At 40.2% G+C, this 15,347-nt stretch overlaps 1 protein-coding gene across 5 annotated transcripts in view; it reads right to left on the reverse strand.

The window, feature by feature from the left end:
* The window catches only part of slc6a4a (solute carrier family 6 member 4a), a 58,927-nt gene that overhangs the window by 20,893 nt on the left and 22,687 nt on the right, over window positions 1-15,347 (reverse strand). For all 5 annotated transcript variants that reach the window (XM_087977341.1, XM_043718424.2, XM_087977340.1 and 2 more), the window contains 3 exons: window positions 12,664-12,798; window positions 1,827-1,930; window positions 341-468 (listed from right to left, as the gene is read on the reverse strand). In XM_087977341.1, coding sequence (XP_087833467.1) covers window positions 341-468; window positions 1,827-1,930; window positions 12,664-12,798 — 367 coding nt within the window. The remainder of the gene's footprint in view (window positions 1-340; window positions 469-1,826; window positions 1,931-12,663; window positions 12,799-15,347) is intronic.

A 15,347-nucleotide genomic window follows, 5' to 3' on the forward strand; every position in this document is an offset into this window, starting at 1 on the left:
GAGTTGAGGATTATCAAATCGGACATTAACTCAATGAATTGTGGAGCAACCTCAATTGGCCGAATGGCTCTGCCTGTTCATGCATCTTACCGTCTAATAAGTGGTGTTCATGTTATTCCTGAGAGACCACAAGCTTTTAGTGATTGGAAAGCAAATTATAAGTCGCCTCACCAATTACTTTCTCATCAGAACTCTCAATCTATTAAAAACTACCCTTCTGAATAATAAAAAGGTACACAGTGATTCGAATTGTACATTTTGAGAAACACACCATTGTCACTGGTTATGAACTTCTGGAACTGTCGGAAGTTTGCATTTTATTATTGCAATGTCATCCTACCGGTGTCTTTGGCCACATCTGCCACTTCTTCATTCCTCTTTTCTGCCATGTAGCCAAGGACAGTAAACATAACACAACCAGACATGAAACTGGTCAAGCAGTTCACAGCGCTGATAACCAAAGCATCCCTAAAGCAAGTAAACAAGAAATAGTCCATTGCCTGAATTCAATTTAGGTCACATTTTAATTTCTCACAAATTATTGTTGAGTAAACTTTTTGAATTTTGTTGTAAAATCATCTAATTATTATACAGAACACTCACTGCATGGTTTTAATGCATTCAGAGACCTTGTTAATTAAGCTGGGATGCTATTCAGTTTGCTCACTAAAATGGGTATCTGAGTTTTACTCAATGTCCCACATCACAAAATAAAATGCAATGGTTAAAATGTAAAGCAGGCATTCAGCTGCATTATACAAAGTTTTTTTTAGATACTAAAGGCTTCAAGAGTATTGTGAGAAAGCAGGAATACAGCACTGAGATAGAAGATCAGCTATGATCATAATGAATGGTGGAGCAGGCTCGAAGGGCTGAATGGCCTACTCCTGCTCCTGGTTTCAAAATGGAAATGGTTCTTTCATAATGTGTGCAACAGGTGCAGTTCCTGGATAGCCATCATTTATCATCTGCAAATCATTTTTTTCCAATCCTATTGACTCTCCTCCCTTATGCTTTAATGAAGCATGTTGATACTATAATCCTAAAATGAATAGTTAATCAGATGAGAATGTCACTGGATAGGAATGACTTAGCTTTTTGGTAAAACACCTACACATCCAAAAATAAGAACTGAAAATGCAAGAAACACTCAGCAGATCAGACAGTACCTGTGGAGAGAGTAAGACTCAGATCATTTATGAAAGGTCACCAACCGCATACATTTAACTCTACATTTCTCTCCACAGTGCTACTCATCATTCTGAGTATTTCGGGAATTTTTTGGTTTTACTTTAGAGTTCTAGCATTTGCAATATTTTATTTCATATATTCAATTTTGTAACTCGACTGAATGTTTTATCATTGTTATTTTTATTAGTCTGATACATTTTCTATCAAAACCTTCATAATGTTCCCAATTGATAGGAGCTGTGAGTTGGCAATATCCCATCGTCTGCCCAAATAGATGGAGTGAAAATCTCAATTTACTTTGCTACAGGAATGGCCCTGTATCCAAAGTCTTAGTCTATGTATTTTCCAATGATTGAAGACACACTCAATTTATCACAAAACTGGTGCAGTGTTATCCAGTGCACCTTTAAGTATAGGAAATGTTATTGGGGTTAAACTTGCTCATCTGCCTGGCCCTTATCATAATTGACTTTGATCTGAACAATGGGAACTAAAAGTGGATTTTGTTCTTCATTTGCCTGCATTGGCACACACAATCCTACCGGGAGCCAAGCTTCAATAATTGCAGTGATAAGTGCAAGCCTAAACAAGATAACTTTCTGAAAAGAACTCCATATATTGTTTAACAGACTGACTTGTAACAGTTGTTATTGAATTTGTTGTAGCTGGCGAATGCCAAGAGCACACCAAATCCCGGGCCAAGCGAAAAGAAAATCTGTGCAGCAGCATCCACCCACACCTGGAAACAAAAGAAGAGAAGCTATTCAAAACATTATTAAACTTTACAGCTATAAATCTCAGCATTATTACAATCATTATTAAACTTCACAGCTATAAATCTCGACAGTGCATCAGACCACCAAAAGATATATTAAACTTTTAATTCCAACATGCATTTTTTTTTAAACACCAAGAGGATTATGACAGCTGATTGCAGATGTAAATCCTGTGCAGATCTATGGCAAGGCACATAGGGGTGTCTCAAAAAGAAAGATTAAAAAGGTAGAGATGCAGGTCGTTCTGCTATAATGGCATGTTTCGTTAATGCAAATTTGCTGTAACGCGATTGATGAATTGGGAACATGGTTTCTAAAGCGTGAGCTTTTAAAATACGTGTTGGCTGTAATGCGATTACATCGCCAATACTTTAAGCGCTGTTTGGAAAGCACCATTGTTCTATAATGCAGGGTTGCACAAGGATACAACAATTGTGTTATGGAAGAACCACCTGTAATGAGAGGCTGATTCTAGTTTAGAGTGGTGCTGGAAAAGCACAGCAGGTCAGGCAGCATCCAAGCAGCAGGAAAATTGACATTTCAGGCAAAAGCCCTTCATCATGCCTGAAACGTTGATTTTCCTGCTCCTCGGATGCTGCCTGACCTGCTGTGTTTTTCCAGCACCACTCTAATCTAAACTCTGATTTCCAGCATCTGCAGTCCTCACTTTCGCCTATGAGAGGCTGATTGCCTTGTCCCCTCAGCAGGGAGCGAGCTTTTGCAGACGTGTTTGTGTTCCTTTTCTGAAGAGGTTAAAAATATAATCCCCGGTCTATGTGCTAGTGGCCTGACATGCTAGTGTGTGGTCTGGCATATTGTGAAGGGCATAGCTTGAGAAAATCCATTAAAACACTCCTGCAAAGCATTACAAGAATAGGACACTTTCTTCCTTAACTACTGGCAGTCAGTCACTATCAAAAGGAACCAGGACAAAAGAGTTTCAACAAAGCCAAAAATTTGAAAATCATCTACTCAACTACAAATACTGATACTACTGTATCATCCAATGTAACAGCCACAATATTATACAGTCCACTCTTCATGAATCACTCAGAAACTGACCTATATATTTTATCTTTTGCTTTCATCATTTCTTTGGACTCACTTTATTTTTGTTATCTGTTTGTGTGTGTGCAGAGTTATTATTTCTTCTTGTGTTTAGTAACAAATAAGCCCAATCTCTTTGTAAATTCAAGAATGTCTGGCTATTTGGCCCCTTTTAAAACATTAAATCATTTGCTCTGGGAGAAAGGGATCCTATTCAAATTAGCCTTGTTGCAACCAATGAGGGGTCAGGTAAAGAAAGAATGGGAGCCAGTTCAGTCCTTGTCAGCTGAGAGTTTAATGATTTGAGGTAACCCATGTGGAACCATAAGAAATGGAGAAACCTCTTCTGAAAACTGCATAAAATAACGGACAAAGATTTGCCCTATTATTTCAATCCTTAAATCCACAAAGATGTAAACTATTCCCTTCATATTGTCAGCACCTTCAGCAAATTGCCCTCAAAGTCTCTGCTTTTCTAAAGAATATAGACTCAGCTATATTCCATAAAGGAGACGTGTTAAACTGTAAAGTAATCCTGTATAACAACATTTCATCAGTAATGAGGTGGTCATATCACTGTGCACTTCATGAATCAAAGATTTTTCATGTTTTTCCAATTAAGTCATCCCAATCATGGTACTCATTATTTAACAACTGTACTGACACCAATGATGGCAATACACTGCATAAAATAACTCATCGTTCTTTGACTCATCCAAAGACTTTTCAGTCTTTTGCATCAAACGGGGTCACTACTGCAGAGATGAAAATCGAAGTGTCATGGTATAACAGGTAAGAATTGAAGTGGGAAGTTAGGCGGTTAATCACTGTCAATAAATTACAACTTTAAACTGAGTGAGTCTGACAATCTCAAATCATAACCATGAAGGTTAATGACTGACACATTTTGCCTATTTCTGTGTGGGGTGTTGCAATGTTGCAAAGAGGCAATATTCAACTTCCACCATCAGGTGCTGCCACCTGAGCTTGTGCAGTTCAGAAAGATCAGTGATGTATAGATGAATCTATACCTGAGTATTACATTTGACATCCCTGATAGCCTAATGTAGTACCAATCTGGATAACAGATTCATTTGAAGAATAAGGCTCTCTTATCCTGTCACCATCAATCAGTTTGAATCCACAATTCGGGACACACCACCTTATGAATCTTTCACCTTCTAACTCTCTTTGAACAATATTGCCAATTCTACGCCCAAGAGTGGCTAATTATGGCTCAGCATTATTCATGCTAATGTCCTCAGATGATGGTTCAGATTACTCATTCTCCATTATTATCAAAACAAGGTGGTGCTCTTGTAGCACAACGTTGTAGTGTCCCTATCTCTGAGCTAGAGGCCTGGGCTCATGTCCCACCTGCTCCAGAAGTGTGCAACAATGTCTCTGAATAGAAAATTACCTGTAAATCACAAAGAGGCAGAAAAACATCCTTCCTTGACTACAGACCTAAAGATAACACTGATTTAATCCACCATGTGGCCCAATTTTGGATTTGAATGTCAGCTAACTTTTAAAAGGTAAAAGGTAGAAGGCTAAGAGGATAGTTGAGGAGAAACTTTATTCACTCAGAGAGCAGTGGGAGTCTGAAAGGATAAGTCAGATGTGTCTCATAATATTTTAGTATTTAGCCATCCACCTGCATTGCCATAGCCTCTTGGGCTATGAGCCAAAAGCTAAACAGGATTAATATGGTCAGATCTCTGTTGACATGTACAGACGCAGAGGCTGTTTGACCTCCTGTGATGTAAATGTCTGTAGGTCCAAATGGGCAACCACTCAGTGTACACAATCCACCTATTTTAACCAGGCAGTGAACAGCTCTACTAGCAGTACTCAAAACTCCAATGTACTCTTTTGGATGTATATCTCAGATCCAAGAGATTGTGAAAGGTGTTATAAAAATGCAAGTCCCTTCTTTCACTTGGTGTTATATTTCTTTAATATAATCCAAGATAACTAATGTTCCATTATAATACTTATTGAACGGTCAGTCAATCAGATAATAGTGTATGCTGAGATACTGAGTAAATTTAAGGAGGAGGCAGACAGATTTTTATCTAGTAACTGATTGATGGATTATGGGTAGCAGATGGAAGAGTGGAGTTGAGGCTGAGATGAGATCAATCAAGATCCTATCAAATGGTGGAACTACCTACTCCTGCTCCCAGTACTTCTATTCTTTCATTACAATTACCTGCCCTTCATAATCCTAGATTTCTGGCTTTGTGTGGATCCCCGGAGACAGGCAATGGTTTGTGATAAAACCAGAGATACAGTCAATAAATTATAATACCCTGAAAACTGGGACTTCTGGAGAATTGACATAGTTACACAAGTAATAAATAATAGTACCTTGTTTGTTTGCTGAGTCATTACTTGTCATTTTATATTGATATTGAACACAAACTGACAAATCCCATTTAATTAAAGCACAGATTAAATCGCCACTCCTGAGTTATTATGCATTTCCAAGTAACGCAGTGGGTTAATAATTCCATGGCCATACTTCCATTTGCTGTCTGGGATGCTATTTTTGAGAGACTGTTTTGTTTTTAAACAATAGCAACAATTAAACCACGTCAAAAATTACAATGAAGGTTTTCATACACAGGAAAGGCAGATAGCTACCCAGGAATTAAATCGTTTACACATCTAGTTATATAGACTTGCTGTACAAAGCTGATGCTGCAAATTTCTTTAAAATCAGGTCTGTGACATGATGAACTAAATCATAGACACCCTACAATGTGGAAGCAGGCCAATCAGCCCATCAAGTCCACACCAACTCTCTGAGAGCATCCCGCCCAAGCTCATAACCCTACTCTATCCCAGGCTAAACCATCTAGCATGCATATTGCAGGAGACTATGGGCAATTTAGCATGGCCATCCATTTAACCTGCATATCTTGGGACCGTGGGAGGAAACTGGAGCACACCGAGGAAATGCATGCAGAAACAGGGAGAATGTGCAAGCTCCAGTGACAGTCACCTGGGTCCCTGGGGATACAGTGAGGAAGCAGCATTAACCACTGAGCCACCATGCCACCTTCCACTGAGTCACCATATCAATAAGAGGGAGTGTGGAGTGGGGTAAATCTCTACTGCAAACACAAGGTGAGGTGAATCCCTTTAAATAATAACAATTCTTAACTTCTGTTCTAGTGGCAGATTTTCATATATAAGGCTTTACATGCTGTAAAATAGCTGTGTGTCTTGAGCATTCATTACTCAGAGCCCTAAAGCTTCACCATCACATTTCTCTCAATAAAAGGTAGTTTGAGAAATGACAACCAATTCTTACACTTTACATCTTCTTATCAATGATTGGAAGAAAGGAGATGCAATAAACAACCTTGGTGGAGATTAATATAAATACCCATCATTTACTCTTGATATTAGTAATATTGACACCAATTTTGGAAAAGTACAATAGTTTCCATCTCTTTTTTTGAAATACCACGCATGCAAAATAAAAACCAAGATCCAAAAAGTGCCTGGAGCTCACCTTTATATAGTGGGGAGGGATCCTACTAAGTAGATACCATGTCTAAGTGCTATGACAAATACAGGTTATTTCCTTTTTTGAAATTTGTAAGCAATGCTGACAAGGCAGTGTCTCTTACCCGTGTCAAGTTCTTCTGAGGATGTTATGAGTCAGCCACATCTTGTGGATTGTAGACTTCTGTAGCCAAGCTGGGTAAGGGTGACTGGCTGCCTTCCCACAAGGACATTAACGAACCAATTTGTTTTTATGGTGATCCAGTAACCATCATGGTCATCTTCTCTGGTGCCAAACCTCAAATTACCAGATTCGTTGAAATCAATTTTGTGACTTATTACTGTCTCTGGGTTGCTAATACAGTCCCTACCACTTATAATGATCCAATCATTCCATTATAAGCATTGGACAATGTATCGTCTTGACAGAGACTAAACTTTTCTCTCCAGCAGTCTAGTAACCACCTTCCCTTCCCCCCCCGCCCAGTGCATTTACCGCCTTCCTTAAATAAGATAAAAACTACATCAAGTTTTTGAAATGCTAGTTTCTCTAATGCCCTCTATGTCGAAAACAGAAATATCCTTATTTTTATATTTAATTTCCCTCAATAATAAAAGACAACATTTCATTAGCCATCTTAATTACTTGTAGTATCTGCAAACTAACTTTGTGACTCATCCACTAGATCCCTCTGTACCTCAGAATTCTACAGTTGTTCTTCATTTAAATAATGAACTTTTTTTACTGTTCCTGCCAAACAACTTCATATGTCCTCATGTTATATTCATTGTGCCAGATTTTTACTCACTTACTCAACTTTTCTACATCCATCTGCAACTTTTGTCCTCTTTTTTTCACAACACGCTCACTTTTTTACCTATTTTCACGTGATCTTAGCTACTGATCTTTGCTCCCTTCATTTAAGTCTTTGATATAAATTGTAAAAAGCTAAATGACCAGAACAGATGCCTGCAGGACTCTGCTTGTCACATCCTGCTAATCAGAAAAAGACTCATTTGTGTATACTCTGTTATCTGCCAGCCAGCTAATCAGCTATCCATGCTAATGTGTAATCCTTTAATAAAACTCAGAATCATGAGCATAGAATAGAAGGGATTTAAATACAAAGACAATATAGTAATGAGATAGGAAGACCTTCCGGAATTTCCAAAATGACCTAACTTCAGTTCATGATTATCTAATCATTAGAAAGTGAACTAAAAAGGCAGCATGAAAGAACTTCCATCACTACGCCAACAATTTCTTTACATCCAATTAAGTACTTTTGGAATGTATTCACTGTTTTAACGGAGGGAAACATGCAATTCAATTTATGCACAAGTTCTTGTAAAGCAAAAATGAAGTAACCACCAACTATTCTACATTTAGGGACACCGCATGTGGAAAAAAGGTGTTTTGTAATGGTGGGACAGCTGAAGCTCTTAGATGCACTAAATAGCCTGCTTCTGTGCAGTTTTCACTCTAAGAGAAATAATTAAGCCATCTCAAGATACTGAACTGCTGTTTAGTAGTCAAACACAGTAGCCAATTTGCTGACAGCAAGGGAAATTGATCCTGATGCTGGGTCACCTCCCATTCTTTGAATCATGCTGTGGAATCTTTTACATTCACCCGAGCAAGCAGCCTCTGTTTGAAAAGTCACCCAAAGACAGCGCTTCTGACAGTGCAGCAGTTCACCCATACTTTATTGGGGTATTAACATTTCCTGGTACAGTCTCTACACAGTTAAATTGGAACCCATTGACCTCCTGACTCAAAGACAAGAACGTGATTCACTAATCCAAGGCCAATGCATAAAATTCATGATTGGATCATTTTCTAATATGCAGGGCTACCATGAGCCAAAAATGCTGAAAAGTAATATTTCAGCTTGTGGTTTTATTCCTGGCCACTGAAAAATAAGGTTATCATTTGGGTGGTTATTTTGTTGAAAATGTGTTGCTGGAAAAGTACAGCAGGTCAGGCAGCATCCAAGGAGCAGGAGAATCGACGTTTCGGAAGAAGGGCTCATGCCCGAAACATCGATTCTCCTGCTCCTTGGATGCTGCCTGACCTGCTGCGCTTTTCCAGCAACACATTTTCAGCAATGGTTACAATGTTCTTTAGATGTGTTAGTGTACTCTTATTTTGCCTGTTACGGTTGCCTATCTTTCTGTTGTGCTCTGTTGTTGACTTTAAGCTCCAGTAGACAGTATGCTGGGCTGTAATCATTTGTTACCGGGTGATATCTCTTGCCCTGACTACTGACCCAAGACCAGACGAATGCTCCCACCTGGGCCAGTTAGGACTTGAACTGCTCAATTTTGAGTTGGAAATACAATTGTCAATTCAGTATCTGTTCACATCTAATAAGTGTGGAAAATGAACTATTAATCTTGAGTAGATAATAGCAGCAGTTAAGTAGCTGCCAGGTTTTGTTGAGTTAGAGGAAATGATAAACAGTTGTATTAAAAGTTAAGAACAAATGTTGTAAGGAACAAACAAATAAATAAACGTTGGTAGTTTCCTCTATAGCTCCATGACTGGATGAAACTGTCTTTAACTAATGGATATGGGTCTCATGTAAAGAGAAAACAATAGCTTCGGTGGATGGAATTACTCTTAACATCCACATCAAGTTCAGATTCACTCACTCAGACACTAGGCTGACACTTTAGTGCAGCACTGAATGAGTGCAGTGTTGCTCATATTTCTTACAGATGTGACATTCTGCGATCTAGTAATGAACTCCCCCTCAACAACAGAAATGGATGCTACATTGAACAGAATAAATAAAAGGAAGATATGACTGATACCATTGTATATTTTAGTGGAAGACATCAGCCAAGCTGTCACACAAAAGTCCATCATTTACTTATCTTTAAAAACTGCAGAGAAGGAAACATACTGAACTTCTTAGCAGAGTTTCATCTTCAGACACTGCTAATGATCTGGACACCAACTACAGAATTCCTACAGTCCAGAAAGAAGCCATTTGGCTCATCAAGTCTACATTAAACCTCCCACCCCATAATCCTGTATGGGTTTTTTAACCATGACGAACCCACCTAGCCTATACATCCCTGGACACCACAGGGCAATTTTTAGCATGTCCAATCCATGTAACCTACACATCTTTAGACTGTAGGAGGAAACTGAAGCACTCAGAGGAAAACATCTGTGGGGGGGGGGGGGGGGGGGGGGGGGATCATGCAAACTTCACAAAGACAGTCACCTAAGGTTGGAATCAAACCCAGATCCCTGGTACTGTGAGCCACTAAACCACCCTAATGTTCCAAATTGTACCCATTTTGAGATGTTATTTTTCTTGTGTGTCCACTCAAACTCATTGACTTATCACTGACCACAAAAGCTGCCATGATCCATGAAATAAGAATTTTTTTTCAGAAATATTCCTCAATATCCTTACGGTAATCCGTAGCAGTTTGATAATGAAGTTGAAATGGTGTGGTCACAAAAATACATATTTAATCAATCCACCACCACAACCTGATTCTAAAAGACCCTGAAAGAGATTTCAGAGTAAAGAGAACTGTATCCAAGTTACACTAGTCACTTTGTAAATTTCATAAAATGCAAACATTTTTACAAAGTTCTTATTGGCATCCTTGCATCCAAAAGAACCATTTATTTTTCTGCCTCTCCAAAGATGTGTGGATGAATGCCAGTAACAGAGACTCCCATTGTAGATTAATTCATTCTGGGAGCGTGGGCTGTTTTGTGGGAAGGGCTGGCTCCTAGCACAATGTTTTTTTGAAAATAATGCATGAGATTGTGGAAACCTGATTTGTGCCAAACCTTATTAGTGTTTAAGGTTCTTCAATCTTCAATGCAAGTTAGGTCAACTTTAATTAAGTTACTTGAGAAGAATCTAGCACAACCAAGTAGAAACGCTAAGCTGTAGTTTTCAGGACAGAAGATGAATTTAAATGCATGCTGATCAATAAACTGCAAATGCATACAGCTGTGGTTGAGTGTTGTATGGAATTTTAGAAATAATTTTACTTTAATGGCCTCGAGAGGCCTCTCTGGGTCTCAGTGCTAGAAGTTTTCTGAGTAATGTATGATCTTTGTGTACTGGGCCTAGGAGGTGCATGTTTCATACTGTTTTGGATCTTTATGTATTCACTTGGAAGGGCTGAATGTCATCTTTGTAAATATTCAAACCTTAGACATTTTAATTCTCTTCACTTACTTAATGTTCATTATTTCCTACAAGATGACCAGGCAAAGATCTAAAAAAAATTGATGGAAGAAATAAAGAGACATGCTATTGAGATTTTGATCTTGCATTTGTCAGGACAGGTGGAAGAAGGGAACAACTGCACATGCAACAGTGAGCTGATTGGGCGGCACTCTTAAAGATTCTTTCATGGGATGTAGATGTCATGGGCAAGGCCAGTATTTGATGCCTTTCTCTAAATGCCTTTGAACTGAGTTGCTAGCTTGTCCATTTCAGAAGGCAGTGAAGTGAATCTACAGTCATATATATCCCAGACCAGCTAAGGATAGTAATTTCCTTCTCTGAAGGATATTAGTGAACCACACAGGGTTTTACAACAAGTAATGGTAGATGACAGTCATCATCATTACAGAAACCAGCTTTCAATTCCAGATGTATGAAGTAAATTTAAATTGAGATTTGAACCCATATCCCCTAATCATTAGCCTACAGTGATGTTACCACAATTCCATCATCTTCTCTGATGGACCCTGACTGTTTGAGATGTTGTCAAGGCAATGCCTTGACAATCAGGGTTCACTTGCCAGCCAATCAGCAACCCATTTCTCATGCAAAAGTAGATGATTAAATGAATAAATTACTATTCTCTTTCAAATGTGGCATTCTTACAAATGTCTTGATGAGCGCATAATGTAAAGTTTCATTAGCTGTTTCTTTACTCAGTGATGTTCAAGTTCGGTAATATTAAGCAACTGTGGATAAAGATAAGGCATGTCCAAGGACACAATATTCCCTCAGTACCATACTAACTTGTTAGCCTAGAATTTTCACTCCAGCATTATCTATCCCCATGACTTGCTAACTCAGTGATCACATCCTCTACAGGCAAATTATCTCAAATTTCACATATGAGGTTTGATCATTTGCATGTGATACAGTGGGTAAAGAGACAGTGCCTTTGAAGTTGAACTGCAGATTCTTGTGGAGCGAAAGAAAATACAGAGGAAGAGATGGACGAGGCAAAGTAACTATGGGAGTGGCCATTTTACTTTATTCCCTTAATTGGGCAGGCTGCAATAATACCACCATTTCCTTTATTGGTCAGAGTATTGAGTACAGGAGTTGGGAGGTCATGTTGTGGCTCTACAAGACATGGGTTAGGCCACTTTTGGAATGTTGCGTGCAATTCTGGTCTCCTTCCTATTGGAAGGATTTTGTGAAACTTGAAAGAGTTCAGAAAAGATTTGCAAGGATGTTGCCAGGGTTGGAGGATTTGAGCTATAGGGAGAGGTTGAATAGGCTGAGGCTGTTTTCCCTGGAGAGTCGGAGGCTGAGGAGTGACCTTATAGAGGTTTATAACATTATGAGGGGCATGGATAGGATAAACAGACAAAGTCGCTTCCCTGGAGTGGGGGAATCCAGAACTAGAGGGCATAGGTTTAAGGTGAGAGAGGAACTTTTTCCTTGCAGAGGGTAGTACGTGTATGGAATGAGCTGCTAGAGGAAGTGGTGGAGGCCAGTACAATTGCAACATTTAAAAGGCATCTGGATGGGTATATGAATAGGAAAGATTTGGAGGGATATGGGCTGGATGCTGGAAGGTGGGACTAGAGTGGGTTGTGATATTTGGTCGGCATGGACCGAAAGGCCTGTTTCCAGGTTGTACATCTCTATGACTCTATAATTGATCCGGTGCACACTACATATGTTCCTTTCACTTAAACAAAACTTGGTACAATTCCCTTTCAGTGTCATGGTTCCAAAAAAGGTATTGTAAAAGTACTGTTTTGCAAATTTCAGAGCAGTTTGATAGCATTTAGAGTGCTAAATCTTAGACTGTGGCTGCCTGGTAGATCCCAGAGGATCTGAAATGCAGTAAGTCAACAGAATTAAATCAAAGGCCACTGTAGTTCTGGTTGACTCACCTCAGTGGTAAGCAGTTTGTTCCAATCAGGTTTAAGGTAGAAGAGCAGTCCTCGCCAGGCCCCAGGTAGAGTGGCACCCCGTATCAGGAGAATAAACAGTACAACGTAGGGGAAAGTGGCTGTTACCCACACAACCTGCACAAGAAATAACAACTTAGGCAGTTTTAAAAATGAAAACAAACACACATTCTGTGCGGTTCCGCGATATTTGCAATAAATAGACTAACTGCTGTGAAGGTTCCAAACTAATCAGAGTAATTTATGACATTATGATGTTAGTGCAGGTCAGTTTAAAAACTGCAATGGTGCTTTATTCTGCCGGGGAACAAGGTTCCGGAGATTCGGAGTTCTGTGATTGCAAGCTTCAGTGCAGATTCAGACTGCAATTTGTGAGAATGGAAGATGACTAGGGTAGCTCTGCATGACACAAGTTACTGGAGTGGTCTCATGAATCTGCCACAGCTGGCAGATATAAACATCAGGCTGTGGTCATCATCTCCTGGAAGGAAACTCTCCACCAGGGACCAGGTGAGGACACCAGTCACTGGCAAGGCAGTATGCCCTGTCCAGAGGCCCTGCCAGTGCCACTCTGAACTGGCTGCCAGGAAGAGGTGACTAACAAGGAAAAACCTACTGACTCAGCTTCATTCATCCATCCAGATAAACCCAACATTTCCATTCATTGTTATGACTAAATATTTAAGAAATGATTTCACAATACTGTATCCCCGCCCATTCAGTCCAAGAGTGGAAAGGACCTTATGTTACCAGGGCTTTCCACATTTGAATCCCCACTGTCTCCTTGTACAATTTGTACTGGTTAAATTAATAAGGTGTTTATGGTGCCACTGACTACCTAATATAATGTCGATGAATAGTCTGAGATGACTAATTTCCCAATTTCATTTTCCTCTAGTAATGGCAAAGGTGCTTGGGTTTTGGTGACTATCCATGACAAAGACTGGAGCTCAGGACCTCAGTAAACTGGAGATCAAATCTATATTTCATCATTGAGCCCCTTGCCCTCCACAGCACATCGGTGAACGGAAATTGTGCATCACACCACTTTCCTGGGTGCTCCTCACTTTCAAAGTGTCTTTAAAACAGTAATAGAAAACACAGCTCAAAATTAAATGTAAGTCTGGAATAATTGGGCTTGCAAATAGCCAACAATTCTCTAGAACCCTGTGTCTGGGAAAAGATAGCAAGGCGGCAAGTCTGAGAGACAGCAATCCCAGACCCATGGGCAAACTCTTGATTCGAATGCACGGAGACTGTGCATTCTGAGGCCCCGGGCTGATAGCATGCCCTTGGAGTAACATGACAACTGCTGCAGAGACAGGCGATGGAACATCAGCAGAGCTTCCAGAGGTTATGCACATCCACCCAGAGTCTAGATCAGAATGGTGCTGGAAAAGCACAGGTCAGGCAGCATCTGAGGAGCAGGAAAATCGATGTTTCGGGCAAAGTCCTTCATCAGGAATGCAGACAGGGAGCCTCCAGGATGGAGAGATAAATGGGAGGGGGGTGGGGAGACTCAGAGATTCTTGTGGAGAGAGGAAGAGAACTTCTTCAAGGTAGGCATCCTTGCAAGAGGATTCGCAGCAAGGTTAAAATCAACTAGGCAAAAGTGAGGACTGCAGATGCTGGAAATCAGAGACCAATCAAGCCCTAAGTCAGGTGTGTACATATACACAATTTCCTCCTTCAAGAGCTTAGTGACAACAGCAAGCTAAGAGCTGCCTGAAGTCTTCACCAGCTAAGAGAAGCATATACCTTCACTTGGGGTCTACATTTATTGTATCTAAAAAGACTGTGCCTTGTTTCTATTATGTCTTTCACTCATTCTTACTTCTCCCCAACTAGCTGTTGCTGGAAGAGTTCTTACCTGCAGTCCAACCTTGCTCCAACAATGGCCTGGAAGGAATGGAATGTGGTGTGATCATCCAACTCCTCAGCTTTGTTATTATGCACCCAGAAACTGGGCAATGCAGAGCAAAATGAAGGATGCATCAGCAGAAGGGATGGCATGGTGGCTCAGTGGTTAGCACTGCCGCCTCACAGCACCAGGGACTCGGGCCCAATTCCAGCCTCAGGCGACTGTCTGTGTGGATTTTGCACATTCTCCCAGTGTCTGCGCGGGATTCCTCCAGGTGCTCCAGTTTCCTCCCACAGTCCAAAGATGTGTAGGTTAGGTTAATTTGCCATGATAAATTGCCCAAAGTGTGCAAGGCTAGGTGGATTAGCCATTGGGAACTGCAGAGATAGGGTTGGGACAAGTGAGATGCTCTTCGGACAGTCAGTGTGGACTCAATAGGCTGAATGGCCTGCATCCACACTGTAGGGATTCTGCAAGTGAAAACAGGTAAGGCTTTATTGAAATCTTTCTGTAAAGGCAAAACAGGTCACAGGAACCAGCTGTGTGTTAAGATGTCCTGAAGTTGGTTTACACACATAGCTTACTGCACGTTGCCTCTGGACCAAAGATCCCTCATTCAGACTGGCCAGCTGCTCCTATATATGGTCAATGTCAGAGGTGCAATGGTGACGATGTTCCAAAGTTGTTCAGAACACAGCAGACCATCTTCATACATGAAACCTATACGGAGACATGAAGCATTCCAACTGATTGATCTAGGCTCCTGATTCATAACTTTAGAAGTCCCAAGGCCAGGTGACTGCTC

This window comes from Chiloscyllium plagiosum, unplaced genomic scaffold, assembly GCF_037043375.1.
Source record: "Chiloscyllium plagiosum isolate Xiang-an unplaced genomic scaffold, Cpla_swu_hap1 HiC_scaffold_31, whole genome shotgun sequence".
Classification (NCBI taxonomy): Eukaryota; Metazoa; Chordata; class Chondrichthyes; order Orectolobiformes; family Hemiscylliidae; genus Chiloscyllium; species Chiloscyllium plagiosum.